Source organism: Chenopodium album, chromosome 20, assembly GCF_948465745.1.
Source record: "Chenopodium album chromosome 20, dcCheAlbu1.1, whole genome shotgun sequence".
In the NCBI taxonomy this organism is placed as follows: Eukaryota; Viridiplantae; Streptophyta; class Magnoliopsida; order Caryophyllales; family Amaranthaceae; genus Chenopodium; species Chenopodium album.
This window is the reverse complement of record NC_137853.1, coordinates 34793848-34809179: the sequence shown is the minus strand read 5'-3', so window position 1 is coordinate 34809179 and position 15332 is coordinate 34793848. Positions and strand designations below refer to the sequence as shown.

The window sequence follows — 15332 nt, the reverse complement described above, 5'->3', positions numbered from 1 at the left end:
CCTGTGAAACTGATCATTTATATTGATAAAAGCATCTGTGTAAATTCTTAACCTTGTACCATGCTAGGATAGATATCATAGTACTACCGTCCTAGCACAAGCATATATAGTATTATCTTTCTTAGTTATTAGACCTTAGCAGAACAAGTTTTATTTGCTCCCTTTCTTCATTGAGTTATACATGACAAAGAAATAAATACGATTAACACTTTCATTTAGGCTATCTTGATATTAACACGTTCTCTGCCCATATCATTTTTACGCAGCATGTTAATTTCAGTTGGCACACAAAGTATATATGCATCTCTGGGTCTCTACATAGTATAATGACTTCGAACTTCCGACAGCAGATAGATTAGTATGTTTTGAAAAAAATTAAAAATTTACTGTAAAAATAAAGTACAAGTACTTGAAGTAGTTGTTAACTCCAAAACACGAATTTTAAGTGCTAACCGTTACACAATAGCTGATGATTGACAAAGATGGTAATTAAGGGTAAACCTTGACACACCAGGCTATATTAAACTTGGCCAAAGAAAGTGAAGTGGCATAACACAATATGAATTGACAAACAAAGAAACTTGGCAACAGCAAAATGATACAATGATTAATCACACCGAAGATTATGGACATCAAACTGCCAACAAGGCGAGTTGCCAAAAACTATAGATCTTTGAAGACATAGTTGACAAACTAATGGAACAACTTAAAGTAAATGATCAACGCAACTACAAGGACCAGTACAGTGATGATAGTACCAATAATCCATTTGTTCCGGTTCATTCTCCTTGACATTGCAGCCAGAATTTTCTTGCTTCTGCCAACATTCTCGTCAACCCCATGAAGCTGGGTACAATAATTAGCAGAAATTTTATTAGCAAACAGGCTTGACAAAAACCACAAAGGGGTTTCCAAGAATATAAAAAAGATACATGTCACTCAAAAGGAAGCAATGCTTACTGTATTATGAGCATGCAAAAGTGACTGGCGTTGAGAATGCAAATCTTCAAGTATAGAAACCCCAATAGCTTCAGTTTCCTGCATGGTCATTCTGCTCTGCCTGACTCTGTCAGTGGACTGATTCAATCTCTCTGTTGACATCAATAGCCGCCCTCTTTGATCAGCAGAAGCCTGAACCGTGTATAAACAAACACAAAAAAGTCAAATGACCAGCAAGATTCATATAAGCAGTCACGTTTAATACGGAGTAATATACATTATGAATTACAAACAATTTACAAGTTTATCTTCAATTTTTGAATGAATAAATATATATAACTGACAAGAGTTGTTCGCCATACAGATAATGAGATAGGTTATAATAAACAAAATATACAGCACTAACCATCAGCGCATCAGCCATGCCAGATTCCAGTAACGCATCTCGGGCAGCTTGACTGTCAGTAGAAGAGAGTCTTTTGATCTCAGATTTCAGGGTGCTTAGGTCATTTTTATACTCTCTAAGCTTGGCAAGTACCATAGCTTTCACATTCGGCTGTAATGCTCTTGCCTCCAGGTCCATTTTCCGGATCTGTGTACGTTGAAAAAAAAAATAAAATTGTAACCACAACTTGCAAAGGGTTGACTTGAGATTAATGTTCACCAAGAAAAATTGCAACAGAGAAGATCTTATACATACCAGTGCTTCTGCTTCCTCCAACCCACTTTTGATTTCAGAGACTTTCTGTTTCTTCTGTTCTGCAAAGCAGCACTGGATAAATCAGACAAAGAAAAAAAAAAAAAAAAAGGGAAATAGCCACACCAACGAATGATGATTCAATAAAAATACTATGATTAGCTAAGAGAAGTGCCATACAACATCATGAGGAATGTGAAAGTTTGATTTAATTAATGCAAAGCAGTATATAATTTTGTCTTAGTATGCAGACTTGCAGAGATTTTCCCAGCCTCCAACTCTACTCAATAGTCAAAGTGAAATCAAAATTTGTCTAGTAGGTAGAGACTGCTATCAAGTTGCCAGATGAGGAAAACAGACATTGCAGAAAAACACTGGATATCTTTCTATATATATTTAAAAAAAAATTAACACATTAGATACTGCACCTTAAGACATCTATATGTAAGTTATCTAGACAGATTTAGCTGGATTTAAAGATTAAATTCTGTCCTCGGAAAAATGTCAAAATAATGCATCTTACTAAGCTGTACTTAATATCCTATGAAAATAAAAGTTGAACAATAACCTTCCAATTATCCCACCACTCCAACAGAAACAAAATCTTGATATTTTTTTGTGCTGGGGTAAGCTTGCGGATGGGCTACCCCTGATTGAACGACCCACACTCCTGCAATTCTGAGAAATACATATCCTCTACAGTTGTATTTTACATCATTATCAACTCCAAGCTCTTTGCCTCTTTATATTAGAAGTAAAAAGTGCTCCCATCACTATTAAGGATCAAATTGATAGTGACACAAAAACATAGCCCTTCTCTCAAACACCATAAAGACCCCTTTTCTTTGTTAAGTGAAACCAATAAAACTTGCTTCTTCAAAAGTTTATGTTACCAGATAAACAGGTTGGTCAAGTCTTATTGATACAATCAAAATAGACCCAAATAAAAATAAATCCCTAACGCAAGTTGGGAGGATTTTACAGCGCACAAGCAACACGAAAGAGGGATTAGTATTCGCTCTAAAACCCTTTAAAAAATCAAGCATAAAGATTGAGCACAATAATCAAAATTCAAGTCTATCTTTGATGTAATACAATTACCCTAAAATTGGGAAGGTCAATAGAAACCTGTAGAATTAATCTCTAAAATAATTGAAATACTAGAACTCCTAAGGAAATACATACCACATTATTAATACCAAAACTTATCTGAAGCCAACCAAATACTCCATAGTCCATTCTAACTAAATTGGGACATGCTGGCTTGGGCAAGAAACTGTTGCTCCTATTCTCAAAGCCCAAAAACAACTTTAAATCAATAAGCATACCCATTACAGCTTTGAGATACAGCATAAACCACACCAAGATATTTAAAATCTCATTAAGATATGTAATTTTGAGTAGACCCTTTGCTCCTGCAGTCCCGCATCACACATAGGGAGATCCTACCAACATCTACCTCTTATTCTCCCGAAGCTAAAGAGGTCAATATGCCCACTTCCCCCAGCCCCAAAGTGGAATTGATATGAAGTAGTTGGTCCAACTATGATAAGCAAGCAAAGCTAGCAAAAAACTTCAGCCTAAAACATAGTCATGCTAAGAATCAAGATAGATTCAATAATTAGGAGTATTGTCTTCCATGCTCGAGTATCCGATTATGACTCAACTGTTGAGTTCTTCCTGAAAAGGGGAGGGTATACACTATACAATGCTGCCATGATCAATTCCTATTCTAACAACTTCGACCCATCTACCTTCCAAACCATCCGAGTCCAATCAACCTATAGGGATTAACCCAAGACTATTATTCCAAATCATACAATCACAAACCATCTAATAATGAGAGTGAGGGATAGCTCAAGTGGATAGAGCTCCCTCCCGATTTCAAAAAATCTTGGGATTGATTCTCATCACTCGCCCTTGTGGCTCTCTAAACACCAAAAAAAACAAACAATCTAATAATTCAACCATTTCTTCCCACCCACTTAATTATAACTGAAAACCCTCATTCTACATAAGCAAAGAATTTGCCGCCATTATAACACAAATTAATTCATCAAAACAATAAATAAATTCAGAAAATTGGGAATCACCTCCATTGAGAGCAGCAGCAACAGAACATTTCCGAGTCAAATCCGCTGAAATTTCACAATATTGACGCTCGTACCCCTCAAAAACCTGACTCATTTTTCCGAATTTCTTCTTTGATGACTAATACTGGAATTTGGTCTCTCTCTAACCTAATTCCAACAAAATAAATGAAAATTCAACAAACATCAAATTCAATTCGTAATGAAAACCCTAGATTAATCAATTGGGTACGATTAGAGGGAAAATTAACTAAACAATCAGGGGGAAAGAAGACGGTCACCAGAAAATTGATCGGAAATCGACGCCGGTGATCGAAGGTCGTAATGGGATTGATCGAAAAAGGAGAGATCCAGGAATTTCCAGCGAAAGAAGTTTGCAGCAATTATTTGTTTTGGGGATGATCTTGGCAATGGCAAAAATGTAAACTTTTTCAACAGTGTTATAAACAAAGGAACTTTCTTTATCTTGTTTTATGGTCGATACTCGACAGCTATTTTGTTTTAGAGTACTCCGTATGATTTATGCGGTTTTAACTTTTAAGGGGTAATTTAAGGGGTAACTACAGTCAAACGAAACAAGTATTGTACTATTGTTGTGTTTTCTTTGGGTGCGTAGTAAGTATTGTGCATATATATACATGTGGGATGGGTGCGTAGTGGCCACACTCCGTACCCTTCATGTTTCACGAACATAGAGACTTTCATTTGAACTACATGTAATTTGGTTATTAAGAAATACACCGTCGTGGCGTCATTTTTTGTGACGGTTAATTTGCAAAGATTGCAGCTAATACTTACCTACTACTTCGTATTACTTTTAAGTTACTCCTTTTGTGTATTAAGTGCCCATTAAAGTGTGCGCAGAGTTTTAGACTAAAGAGTAAAGTAATATTGGCCCAGACCTGAAAACCGATGGATAGGGGCGTACAAAAACTGGCCCGGACCTGAAAACCGATGGATAGGGGCGTACAAAAACTGGCCCGGACCTGAAAACCGACCTGAACCGGACATGTTGATTCAGGTCCTATCTCCGATCCTTAGAAATCAGTGATTAAGGCCCTGGTCCATTCAGGTCAGATCCCGTTCGATTTTGGACCGGTATACAACCCTGAGAATAAAAAAATTTGGAAAAATAAGGAGGAAAAATGTAAACGAGAGACCACTAGGTATAATGTAAGAGAGAAAATTATTTTAAAATGATGTTATAGGATTAAAAGGAAGAGAGAGAAAAAATATATTCCCTCCATTTCATAATAATCGTAACACTTTGACTTTTGCACTATTCATATGATTATTTTGACTACATTTGTTTTATTATCAATATATTAAGGCCTTGTTTGGTTGGATGTAGGAAGTAGAATTTCCCATGAAATCTCAATTCCTATGAAGTTGTAATTCCTAGGAATTCCCAAAACTTGTTTGGTTGGATGTAAGAATTTCTACTTCCCATGGGAAATTCCACTTACCTAGGGGGGACTAGGTAAGTGAATTCCTCCATTTTGTGGGAAGTAGAACTTCCTAGGAAGTTTCAATTCCTACATTTTTGGCAACCAAACAAGTGTACATATATTCATTTCTTAGGAATTCTAAATTCCAATGAATTTGTTTGTCAACCAAATAAGTCCTAAAAGCATATGTTGCCATGTAAATATTTTTGAATTAGTCTTTACGTATATTTGCATTATAATAACCTTTTTTACTTCTTAATAGTATAAAATTATAGCTATTAATGAACAAAGTTGTGCATTTTAAACTTGAAAACAAGACAGTAGAAAACGGCTGCTTTTAAAAAGTGGGGCACTTAAAAAAATGAAGGGAGTTCATTGAACCATAAAATAGCTTAATAGCCTTTCCTAAAAGTTATATTTGCAACCAATAACCATGCTGGCAAGTGTAGGATGAGGCCGCCCCACTTAATCTCCGACTCTCCGTGATGAAACAAGTTACTACTATTTTCACCGCAAAAATTACACTTTTATCCTCGTGATAAACGAAACTTGTTTATGAAACGATTATATCCTTACACACGTGCTCATTCTATCGAGTATAACCAAGTAACCAACCCAGTTTGCTCCTTACCATCTTCCAGACGTCAAATTCTTCATATAACCATCCCTGTCACTAGAGATTTAGAGTTATCTCGTATTTCATCAAATTCTTAATTGCAAAGTTCCTGCTCTTCTCAAATTCGACCCATCAAACCTCAGACAATCACATTTTTTTTTTTATTTTTGCTTCAAATTCAGTCTTGTATAATTGTAAAAAGATGCGATTTTTATTGTGATTTATGCCAACCAATCTTTAGCAACAATTTGGAATTTGGAGTCTTTTTACTCTTATGCCTGGATGTTTGTTTAAAGTTTAGTCTTAGATTGAATTTGCGCGTATTGCTCTTGCTCACCAAGTGTTCGATGAATTGCCTAAGAGAACGTAATGCTAAGAAGAATATGTACCCAGAAGCTGAAAGGCTTTCGTTTTTCTCCGTATACCACATTGGTAACACCTCCTACTCCTACTGCTCTACATAAGCTTCCTGGGTTTCAAGAGCTATGTAGCCTTGTTTCGACTCCTATCGGTGGCCTAAGTGAACTGGAATCGAGTCTTAAGAAATGTGAAGTTCACTTAACCCCTTCAATTGTTGTGGAAGTGGTGAATCATTGTAAAGAGGAAGCATCCACGAGGCGGTTGCTTCGTTTCTTTACATGGTCATGCAGGAGTTTGGGTTCGGCTTTAGGGGATAAGGACTTTAACCATGCCATTCGGGTTTTTGCTGAGAAGAAGGATCACAGGGCAGTTGATATTTTACTGGCAGATCTTCGTAAGGATCAGAGGGTTTTGGAAGCTCAGACTTTCGGAACTGTGGCTGAAACATTGGTTAAGATGGGGAGAGAAGATGATGCATTGGGCATCTTTAAAAATCTGGACCTATTCAAGTGTGCACAGGACAGAATCACTGTCACTGCTATTGTAAACGCGCTTTGTGCAAAAGGGCATGCAAGAAGGGCAGAAGGGGTTGTGTATCATCATAGGGATAAGATATCCGGTGCAGAGTCTTGTGTTTATAGGAGTATATTATATGGTTGGTCTGTGCAGGGAAATGTCAAGGAGACTCGCAGACTTCTCCAAGAGATGAAGTCGAAGAAAATTACTCTGGATCTTTACTGCTTCAACACGTACCTAAGGTGCCTCTGTGAGCATAAGCTTAAGAAAAACCCATCCGGGCTTGTGCCAGAAGCTCTGAATGTTTTCATGGAAATGAAAACATACAAGATAATTCCAAATTCAATAAGTTACAATGTGTTGCTTTCTTGTTTGGGTAGAACAAGAAGAGTGAAGGAGTCGCTCAGAATCTTTGATTCAATGAGGAAATCAGGGTGTGCTCCTGATTGGGTGACCTATTATCTTATTGTTCGGGTTTTATACTTGACAGGAAGGTTTGGAAAAGGTAATCAGATACTGGAATTGATGGCAGAAGATGGGCTCGAGCCACCAGCAAAGTTTTATCATGACCTAGTTGGTGTTCTTTGTGGGGTTGAGAGAGTAAATTATGCATTGGAGCTGTTTGGTCGCATGAAGAAAAGCTCAGCTGGTGATTATGGTCCGGTGTATGATGTTTTGATTCCAAAATTTTGTAAGTGTGGTGAATTTGAGAAGGGCAAAGAGCTTTGGGATGAGGCAGAGAGGATGGGTATTGCTCTACAATGCTCAAGAGATGTGTTGGATCCTTCAATAACCGAGATTTTTCCGCCCAAGAGGAAGGAGCACTCTCTGAAAGTCAAAGATACATCAATACTAAATACTAGAATTACCAAGGGTAAATGTCCTCTACAGATCGCAAAGAAGCCAAAATTTCGTAACAAGCGAAGGCAGAAAAAGAAAAGGCCTAAGAAGAAAGCAGCATCAACTTGATTTGGTTCATATGATAAACCTCATTTGTTTTCTGTTTCTAACTTTCTACCAATTCTGATCTAGTGTAATATTTTTCTGACAGAAAATGAGCCTTCTTGAAATAGGCACACAGCGGTCGCATATGATGATAAAAATCTATATAACAAATCTCATTTCTGTCTGCAGCTACAAAAATTTGGTCATTCAGACTTTCAGTGCCCTTGATCCCTTGAAAACATGTCTTCTGATGCCCATTTGAAGTTTTGGTTTACTCCTTTACTTATCAAACTGCCAAGTTTTTCAGGTTTTCTATTCAAGAGAGGTCTGAAATTCTGTGCAAAAGGATCTTTCGGTGATCGCAAAGCCTCGATGAAATCAATTTTAAGCCGTATGTTGATGCAAAATTAGAAAGAATGCTCATTGCAGAGTCCAGAAGGGTTTACTATCAATTGTGATATTAATTAATTATCAATCAATCAATCAAAGCCTTAATCTCATAAGTGATTATTCCGTGTAGATTAATAAATTATACATTAAGACGAATTCAACAAAAAATTCGTGACAATGTTATCTTTTAGAGATTAAAGAGAATTTACGGCCAAAATTATCATAGTTTAGCCTAAATACTAGCAACAGGGCAACACCATCAGGTAGAGTATGACTCCGTATAACTACGTTCATACAAGTAATGGTGGCGACGTTCAAACAAGTATTTGATCGTTGACCCCCATATTATATTACTCTCCCCCATAATATCTATATTAAATGGAATATGGTGAAAGCAACATTGATCATTGACCTCCAAAAATGATTGTATAAGCTAAAGATCGAGCTCTCTGAGTTACTTGCATTGTATTTACATATTTGAGGTAAAGAATAAACAAACAATACAGAAATCTGAAATCTCTCTTACCAAAATCATGGAAGACAATAAGAAGCTCAACATAGTAATGTTCCCATGGCTTGCATTCGGTCACATGCTACCTTTCCTAGAGCTCTTCAAACGCTTAGCTACAAAGGGACACCATGTTTTCTTTGTTTCAACCCCTCGAAACCTCAAACGCCTTCCAAACATCCCTGAAAACTTAGCCCCTTTGATCACTCTAGTCCCTCTTCCATTACCTCGAGTTGAAAACCTACCACCAAATGCTGAAGCCACCACTGACGTAGGCTTTAGTATGGGCTTCGATCTTCTGAAGAACGCCTACGACGGTTTACAAGATCCTATTAGAATTTTTCTAGAAACTTCAGAAATCAAAAAGTATACTAAGACTCTTAACATAAAAAGGTGATATGCTTGAACGGATTACGGATAACAGGGCAAAACCTGGTTACTCAGGTGTAAGTATACTAAGACTCTTAGCATTGGTTCTTGCTAGTTATTAACTGAGCTCCAATACAGATTGGACACTAATATCATAAAGGAGACTCTTTTGCAATTGAATCAAGCACTTCAAAATCTGAAATTCATAAGACAATGATAAACACAACAGTATCACATGTTAAACACATTGACCTGTCATCATCTGACTTTTATTTCTACAAGCTTAATAATTTAGTATGGTTGTTAGTATGCATTATACATTTATATTAAATGCTTGGTAGTTAGGCACTATCATGAAAGCCAAGTCCGGAACGTATGGAAGATAAACTCCATTTTGGACCCTAGTTTAGATTGCGAGTTATCATCTCAACTACTCTTTAGAATTGTTACTTAAACAAGTAGTGATCCGACCTTTATGCTATTTATGATCCAAGACAAAATCAACGGGACATCTAAAAGAGAAATATGGTGCAATGCCAAAGAGAGCATAATACTATTATACTAATATTGCCAACCTCTAATAATGAAGGTACACAGTACAATATACACTAACAACCAACCTCTCTCAATTACTTAGGGTGTATAAAGTATAAACACAGAACAAGCAATACAGCATTCTATCTCTTTCAAAAACAATGGAAGATAACAAAAAGCTCAACATTGTTATGTTTCCATGGCTAGCATTTGGTCACATATTACCTTTCTTAGAGCTCTCCAAACGCTTAGCTACAAAGGGACATCACATTTTCTTTGTTTCAACCCCTCGAAACCTCCAACGTCTTCCTAAAATCCCTGAAAACTTAGTCCATTTGATCACTCTAGTCCCTCTTCCGTTGCCTCGAGTTGAAAACCTACCACCAAATGCTGAAGCTACCACCGACGTAGGCTTTAGTATGGGATTTGATCTCCTAAAGAAGGCCTATGACGGTTTACAAGATCCTATGAAATTTTTTCTAGAAACTTCTGCTGCTACCTATCCATTAGACTGGATTGTCTATGATTTCAGTTGTTACTGGCTACCACCTATTGCTGAAAAACTCGGCATTCGAAAAGTATTCTTCTCCATATTTGGTGCAAGGACACTTACAATGATAGGTCCAATAATTCAGGATAATGGTACTGCTGATGAATTCTTTACCAATGCTGAATTTTTAACTAGCCCTCCACCATGGATCCCCTTTCCAAAAAGCACCGTCTACTTTCTGCCTTACGAAGCAAGGAATTTTCACACACACACAACAATAAAAACATCTGCAGGTGTTAATGATTTTTTTCGTTTTAAGACTGCTTTTAACAGCAGTGATTTGATCGCTGTACGTGGCTGCTTTGAGCTAGAAGGTGAATACCTTCAACTTTTAGATAAACTTGTTGCAGAGAAGACAGTGTTACCTGTAGGGTTGCTACCACCTTCTATAGAGGAAAGCCGCGAAATTAATGATGTGCAGAACTCAATCTTTGATTGGCTGGAGAAACAAAGATGTGGTTCAGTGGTATATGTAGCTCTAGGGAGTGAGGTTGAACTAAGTCAAGAACAGCTCACCGAGTTGGCACTTGGTCTGGAGCTATCTAAGTTGCCTTTCTTATGGGTATTTCGGAGATCACTTGGTTCTTCTGTGGTATTGCCTGATGGGTTTGTGGAGCGTACTCGAGATCGTGGATTGGTTTGGACGAGCTGGGCACCTCAGCTCAAGATACTGCAGCATGATTCAGTGGGAGGGTTCTTGAATCATGCTGGGTCTAGCTCTATTGTCGAGACACTTATGTTCGGAAAGCCACTAATAATGCTGCCATTGGTGGTAGATCAAGGGATAAATGCGAGATTAATGGAGGAGAAAAAAGTTGGCATTGAAATTCCAAGGAATAAAGAAGATGGGTCATTTACTAGAAGCTCAGTGGCTCAGTCACTTGCATTGGTGCTCCAGGATGAAGCTGGTAAGGACTACAGAAAAGAGGCTAAGAAATATATTCCAATTATTGCTAATGAAAGCTTGCAAGACCAATATATTGACAAATTTATTGATCAACTATATGACTACAAATCTGAAACATAGCAATAGATGAATTTGCTTGTAGATCTATGTTAAGCTCATATTTCTTAGCATAAGAATAAAATGTAATGTTTTATTTCCTCCATTCAATTCAATTGAAGCACCTTGCATTTCACTGTGTTAGTATTGTATCTTGGTTAAACAACACCATGTTAACGGTGAAAAATAATCATGATTTCTCAACCCGATCTGTCAAACATACTTTTCTCCTAAAACTTCACGCATGGAGAAATGGAGTAAGTATTTTAAAACGGATGGAGTATGATCATAAAGGACCATTACTTTTCAGTCAGACTTAGGACTTGTTCTCATCAACTTATTTCAAATACTTTTTACTTATTTCATAACAAATTCAGATTTGATCAGAAAGATTCAGATCAGACCACATCAGAACTTTTGATTATCATTTACTTATCGTTAAATATAGTTAATTGCGCATTAATTTTTTTTATAAAAATTACATATTTAAAAAGTTCCTAATGAGACGAATCTAACAAGATCCATTTTGATCATATTTTTCTTTATAGATTAGTATTAAAATGCGGTCAAAGTTTAGTCAAACTGTTAAATCTAATCAGATCAGACCAGATCAGAAAAATTCAGATCAGACCTTAAAAAATTCAGACCAAATCTACTTGTTTCAGGTGAAGAGAACAAGTCCTTAAATTGATTAGTCCCTGACCTCCCTGTAATATTTCATCTTATCGACATCATACAACTGAAGCTTAATGAAGAGCACTTTTTCATATGATGCAAAATTGCAAATACGTAGTAAAATAAGACAACCAGAGTAGTCTTAATAGCCAGAAATCTGCAACATTTACATCACACGTTATACACATAAAGTCAGAGTTAAGTATAAAACAGGGGACTCAATTGTTGCAAAATATGGGGAAAGGGGACTCAATTTATTTTATAGAGGAAAAAGGGACTGGGCTAGAACGGGCTTGGGCTATCGGTGGGTTTTAATTAATTAAGGGAAAGAATTGAGTCCCCTTGGTTAAATAATTGAGTCCCCTTAGTTAACCAATAATAAAAAAGTATATTTTTGTTTCAAAAAAAAAAAAAAAAGTATATTTTTAATTTTTTTAAAAATATTTTACTTTGCAAAAAATTGAGTCCCTGCCTCTTTTTGGGAACAAAAGCAGAGCATCGTCACTTTCATTGCTCTCCTTTTGTCCTTAATGGTTTGGACGAAAGCCAAATTTGGAATTGCAACGAAATTGCGGCAAAGAGCATCAAGAGGTACGTATTTCTTCTAATTAATTGTTTTATTTGTTTGGATTTACATAATTGAGATATATTTTTAGGTTGTTCGTTTGCCAGCATAATTGGTAGGGTTTATGTACTTAGTGAAATTCATGCATTAGTACTCTTTAAAACTTTGATTATGCCTTAAATGGTGATGAATTATGGTTTTTGTTTTGTAATTCTTGTTGTGTACGATTTGGTGATGTATCTTTTGCTTGTTTTGGGGTTTTAAATTTTTTAATTTTATTTTTTATCATTGTTATCAGAAACATTGATTATCGTTCCGAAAAAAAAATAAGCAGAATCATTGAGTGATAATGTTTGGGGATGGAAATGGATGCAAGTAGGATGCTCATGATTATTATTTTTTTTTTTTTTTTTGCTATAATGGGCTAATATGCTAATGTTTGCTACTGTATGTATCAACTTATTTTGTACTTATAATGTCAATGTTTATAATGACAAAGTGGTTTTGAAGTATTTGTAACACTCTGCCATTGCTTTGACATGCCAATATAATGTAATTATTTATTGATTATTAATGGAATGACTTAATGATATTCATTGGAAATTTGTGTTGAGTTGGATGTGTTTTATTATTGATTGTATTTTTCTTGTCTGATCTTATAGATAATGGAAGTCATCCCTATGACAATTGTAGTTCACTATGGTGGTGATTGGAAGCATAATCAAGGATTGGAATATGTTGGGGGAAAATTTAGAATATTTGATGAAATACCTATTGGTTTCAATGCAAATGGAATGAGAAAAATAATAGATAGCTTAAATTATGATGACATAATTAAGGTGCACTACAGTGATCCAAGTAAACCAATGAGCACAGGAGTGAGATTTATGAGTTATGATGATGCAAACTTCACAAAGTTTGTTAGTTTGTTGACACATTATAGGATAATGGACGTGTACACAGAGCATGAAGACAATAGTGAGACCGATGAGGGTGAGGGTTCTGGACAGGTTGATGGTACTAATTGTAGTGCGGGGGCCAAGGCTACAGTGCATGTTAGTAGTGAAGATGAAGCTGACTATGATGAAGAGGGTAGTGATGCCGATGATGAAGAGGTTAGGGAGGCAAGGGAGGAACTCAGAAAGCATAATAAAAAAGAGAGAGAGGTTCAGATTGAGCTAGAAAGTATAAGAAATTCTCAGGGCATGACAGGAGATGATGCAAATCCATTTGAAGACACATCTGGTGAAAGTGATGACTGCCCGGACAGTCCAACAAAGTCTGAAGATGAGGCGGATTTTGGAAATTTAGTAGCAGACACCCCTCCAAAAAAAAGTAAGAAGCCTATGACACACTCATCTCACATGCAAACCCTTAGGATTGATGATGGAAAACATTTCTTTATTGGACAGCAGTTTGAGGATGCAGTAGAGTTCAGAAAAGGACTTACTCATTACTCTGTAACTCAGGGAAGGGATTTGATTTTCACAAAAAACTCTAAGCAGAGGATTGGGGCCAAATGCAAAGCTTTTGATAGAGCATGTCCTTGGTATATTTGGGCATCTGTATGCAAAGACAAGGGCACGATGATTGTCAAGACATTAATACCAAAGCACACTTGTGGGAGAGTGCCTAATGTACGCAAACTGAGGTCTAAATGGATTGCAGAACACTACCATAAGAAGTTTAGAATCAACCCTTATGTAAAATGTCAGGAGATAGTAGACACAATATGGTCTGAGTATGGAATTCAGATTAGTCTTTACATTGCCATGAGAGCTAGAAACATAGCCAAAGAACTTATTATTGGTGAGTACAAACATCAGTACTCCATGTTATATAAATATGCTGCTGAAATAATGAAATCTAACCCAAACAACACTGTCAAGTTTGGGCTGAATCAAGGACAATTCAAAAGGATGTACATCTGTTTTGACTCTATAAAAAAGGGATTTCTTGCTGGTTGTAGACCTTTCGTTGGTGTGGATGGGTGCTTTCTAAAAGGACCATTTGGTGGTCAACTTCTTGTAGCCGTAGGAAGGGATGGAAACAACCAAATGTTTCCCCTAGCTTGGGCATGTGTGGAGGTTGAGGACACAGACACGTGGGAGTGGTTTTTAGAGCTTCTTGCAGTGGACCTAGGGACAATGGATGGGTATGGTTATACAGTGATGTCTGATCAACAAAAGGGCCTATTAAAGGCAATATCTAATGTATTACCACAAGCGGAAACTAGAGTTTGTGCAAGACATGTGTACTGTAATTTCAGGACCAAGTTTGGGGGTGGACTACAGTATAGAAGGGAATTCTGGAAAGTGGCAAAGAGTTCCACAAAGAATGAGTTTAATGCCAACATGGAGCTCTTCTCTTCCATTAATGATGAAGCTGCTGCTGATTTGCTAAAGAGGAATTACAAGAAATGGGTGAGGGCATTCCAAAGCCCTCAGTCAAAATGTGATTGCATTGACAATAATATGAATGAGGTTTTCAATGCCTACATCCTTTCATCAAGGCATAAACCAATCATAACAATGCTTGAGGATATAAGGGAGGGATTGATGGTGAAAATGCAGAAGAAAAGAGACTACCTTGCTAAACAAGAGGTCTTACTATGTCCTAGAATACAAAAGGGACTTGAATATTCAAAGGTTGCTGCCCGGGGATGGATTGCATATTGGGATGGGAACTTCAAGTATGGTGTAAGGGAAGGGGGAACACAAGTCAGGTTTGTTGTGAGCCTACTAGATAGGACATGTAGCTGCAATGTGTGGCAATTGAGGGGTTATCCATGTAGACATGCAATGACAGCAATATGGAAGGCTATGGAACACCCTGAACACTATGTTCATGAGTGGCTCACCAAGGATAAGTACTTACAAGCATATCAATTTCCATTAGAGCCGTTAAATGGCCCTAATGAATGGCCAGAATGCTCCCATAACCTACAAATATTTACCCCTCCTGTAAAAATTGTCAAGCACAGGAGAACTTATAAGAGGAAGGCTTCTGCTGGCGAGCTCACAGGGGGGATCAAGATGTCAAAGAAGGGGATGCAACATAAGTGCAGCAATTGTAAACAAGTAGGCCATAAAAAGACTACCTGCCCCATGCTTCCTACCCAGCAAAA

General features: G+C 36.9%; 1 protein-coding gene and 2 pseudogenes across 1 annotated transcript; 2 read left to right on the top strand and 1 right to left on the bottom strand.

Annotated features, from left to right (window-relative positions):
* Positions 1 to 489: 489 nt before the first annotated feature.
* On the bottom strand, positions 490 to 4212 carry LOC145598280 (vesicle transport v-SNARE 13-like). The gene is made up of 6 exons (XM_081654610.1): positions 4008 to 4212; positions 3730 to 3876; positions 1640 to 1698; positions 1346 to 1531; positions 961 to 1131; positions 490 to 846 (listed from the first exon to the last, which is right to left on the bottom strand). Exons 2-6 carry the CDS (start codon positions 3821 to 3823, stop codon positions 694 to 696), a joined length of 663 nt encoding a protein of 220 aa, XP_081510736.1. The 5' UTR covers positions 3824 to 3876; positions 4008 to 4212; the 3' UTR covers positions 490 to 693.
* Positions 4213 to 6137: 1925 nt separating this feature from the next.
* Positions 6138 to 7730, top strand: LOC145599371 (pentatricopeptide repeat-containing protein At5g61370, mitochondrial-like; annotated as a pseudogene).
* Positions 7731 to 9565: 1835 nt separating this feature from the next.
* Positions 9566 to 11018, top strand: LOC145599349 (putative UDP-rhamnose:rhamnosyltransferase 1 pseudogene; annotated as a pseudogene).
* The last annotated feature ends 4314 nt before the right edge of the window (positions 11019 to 15332 follow it).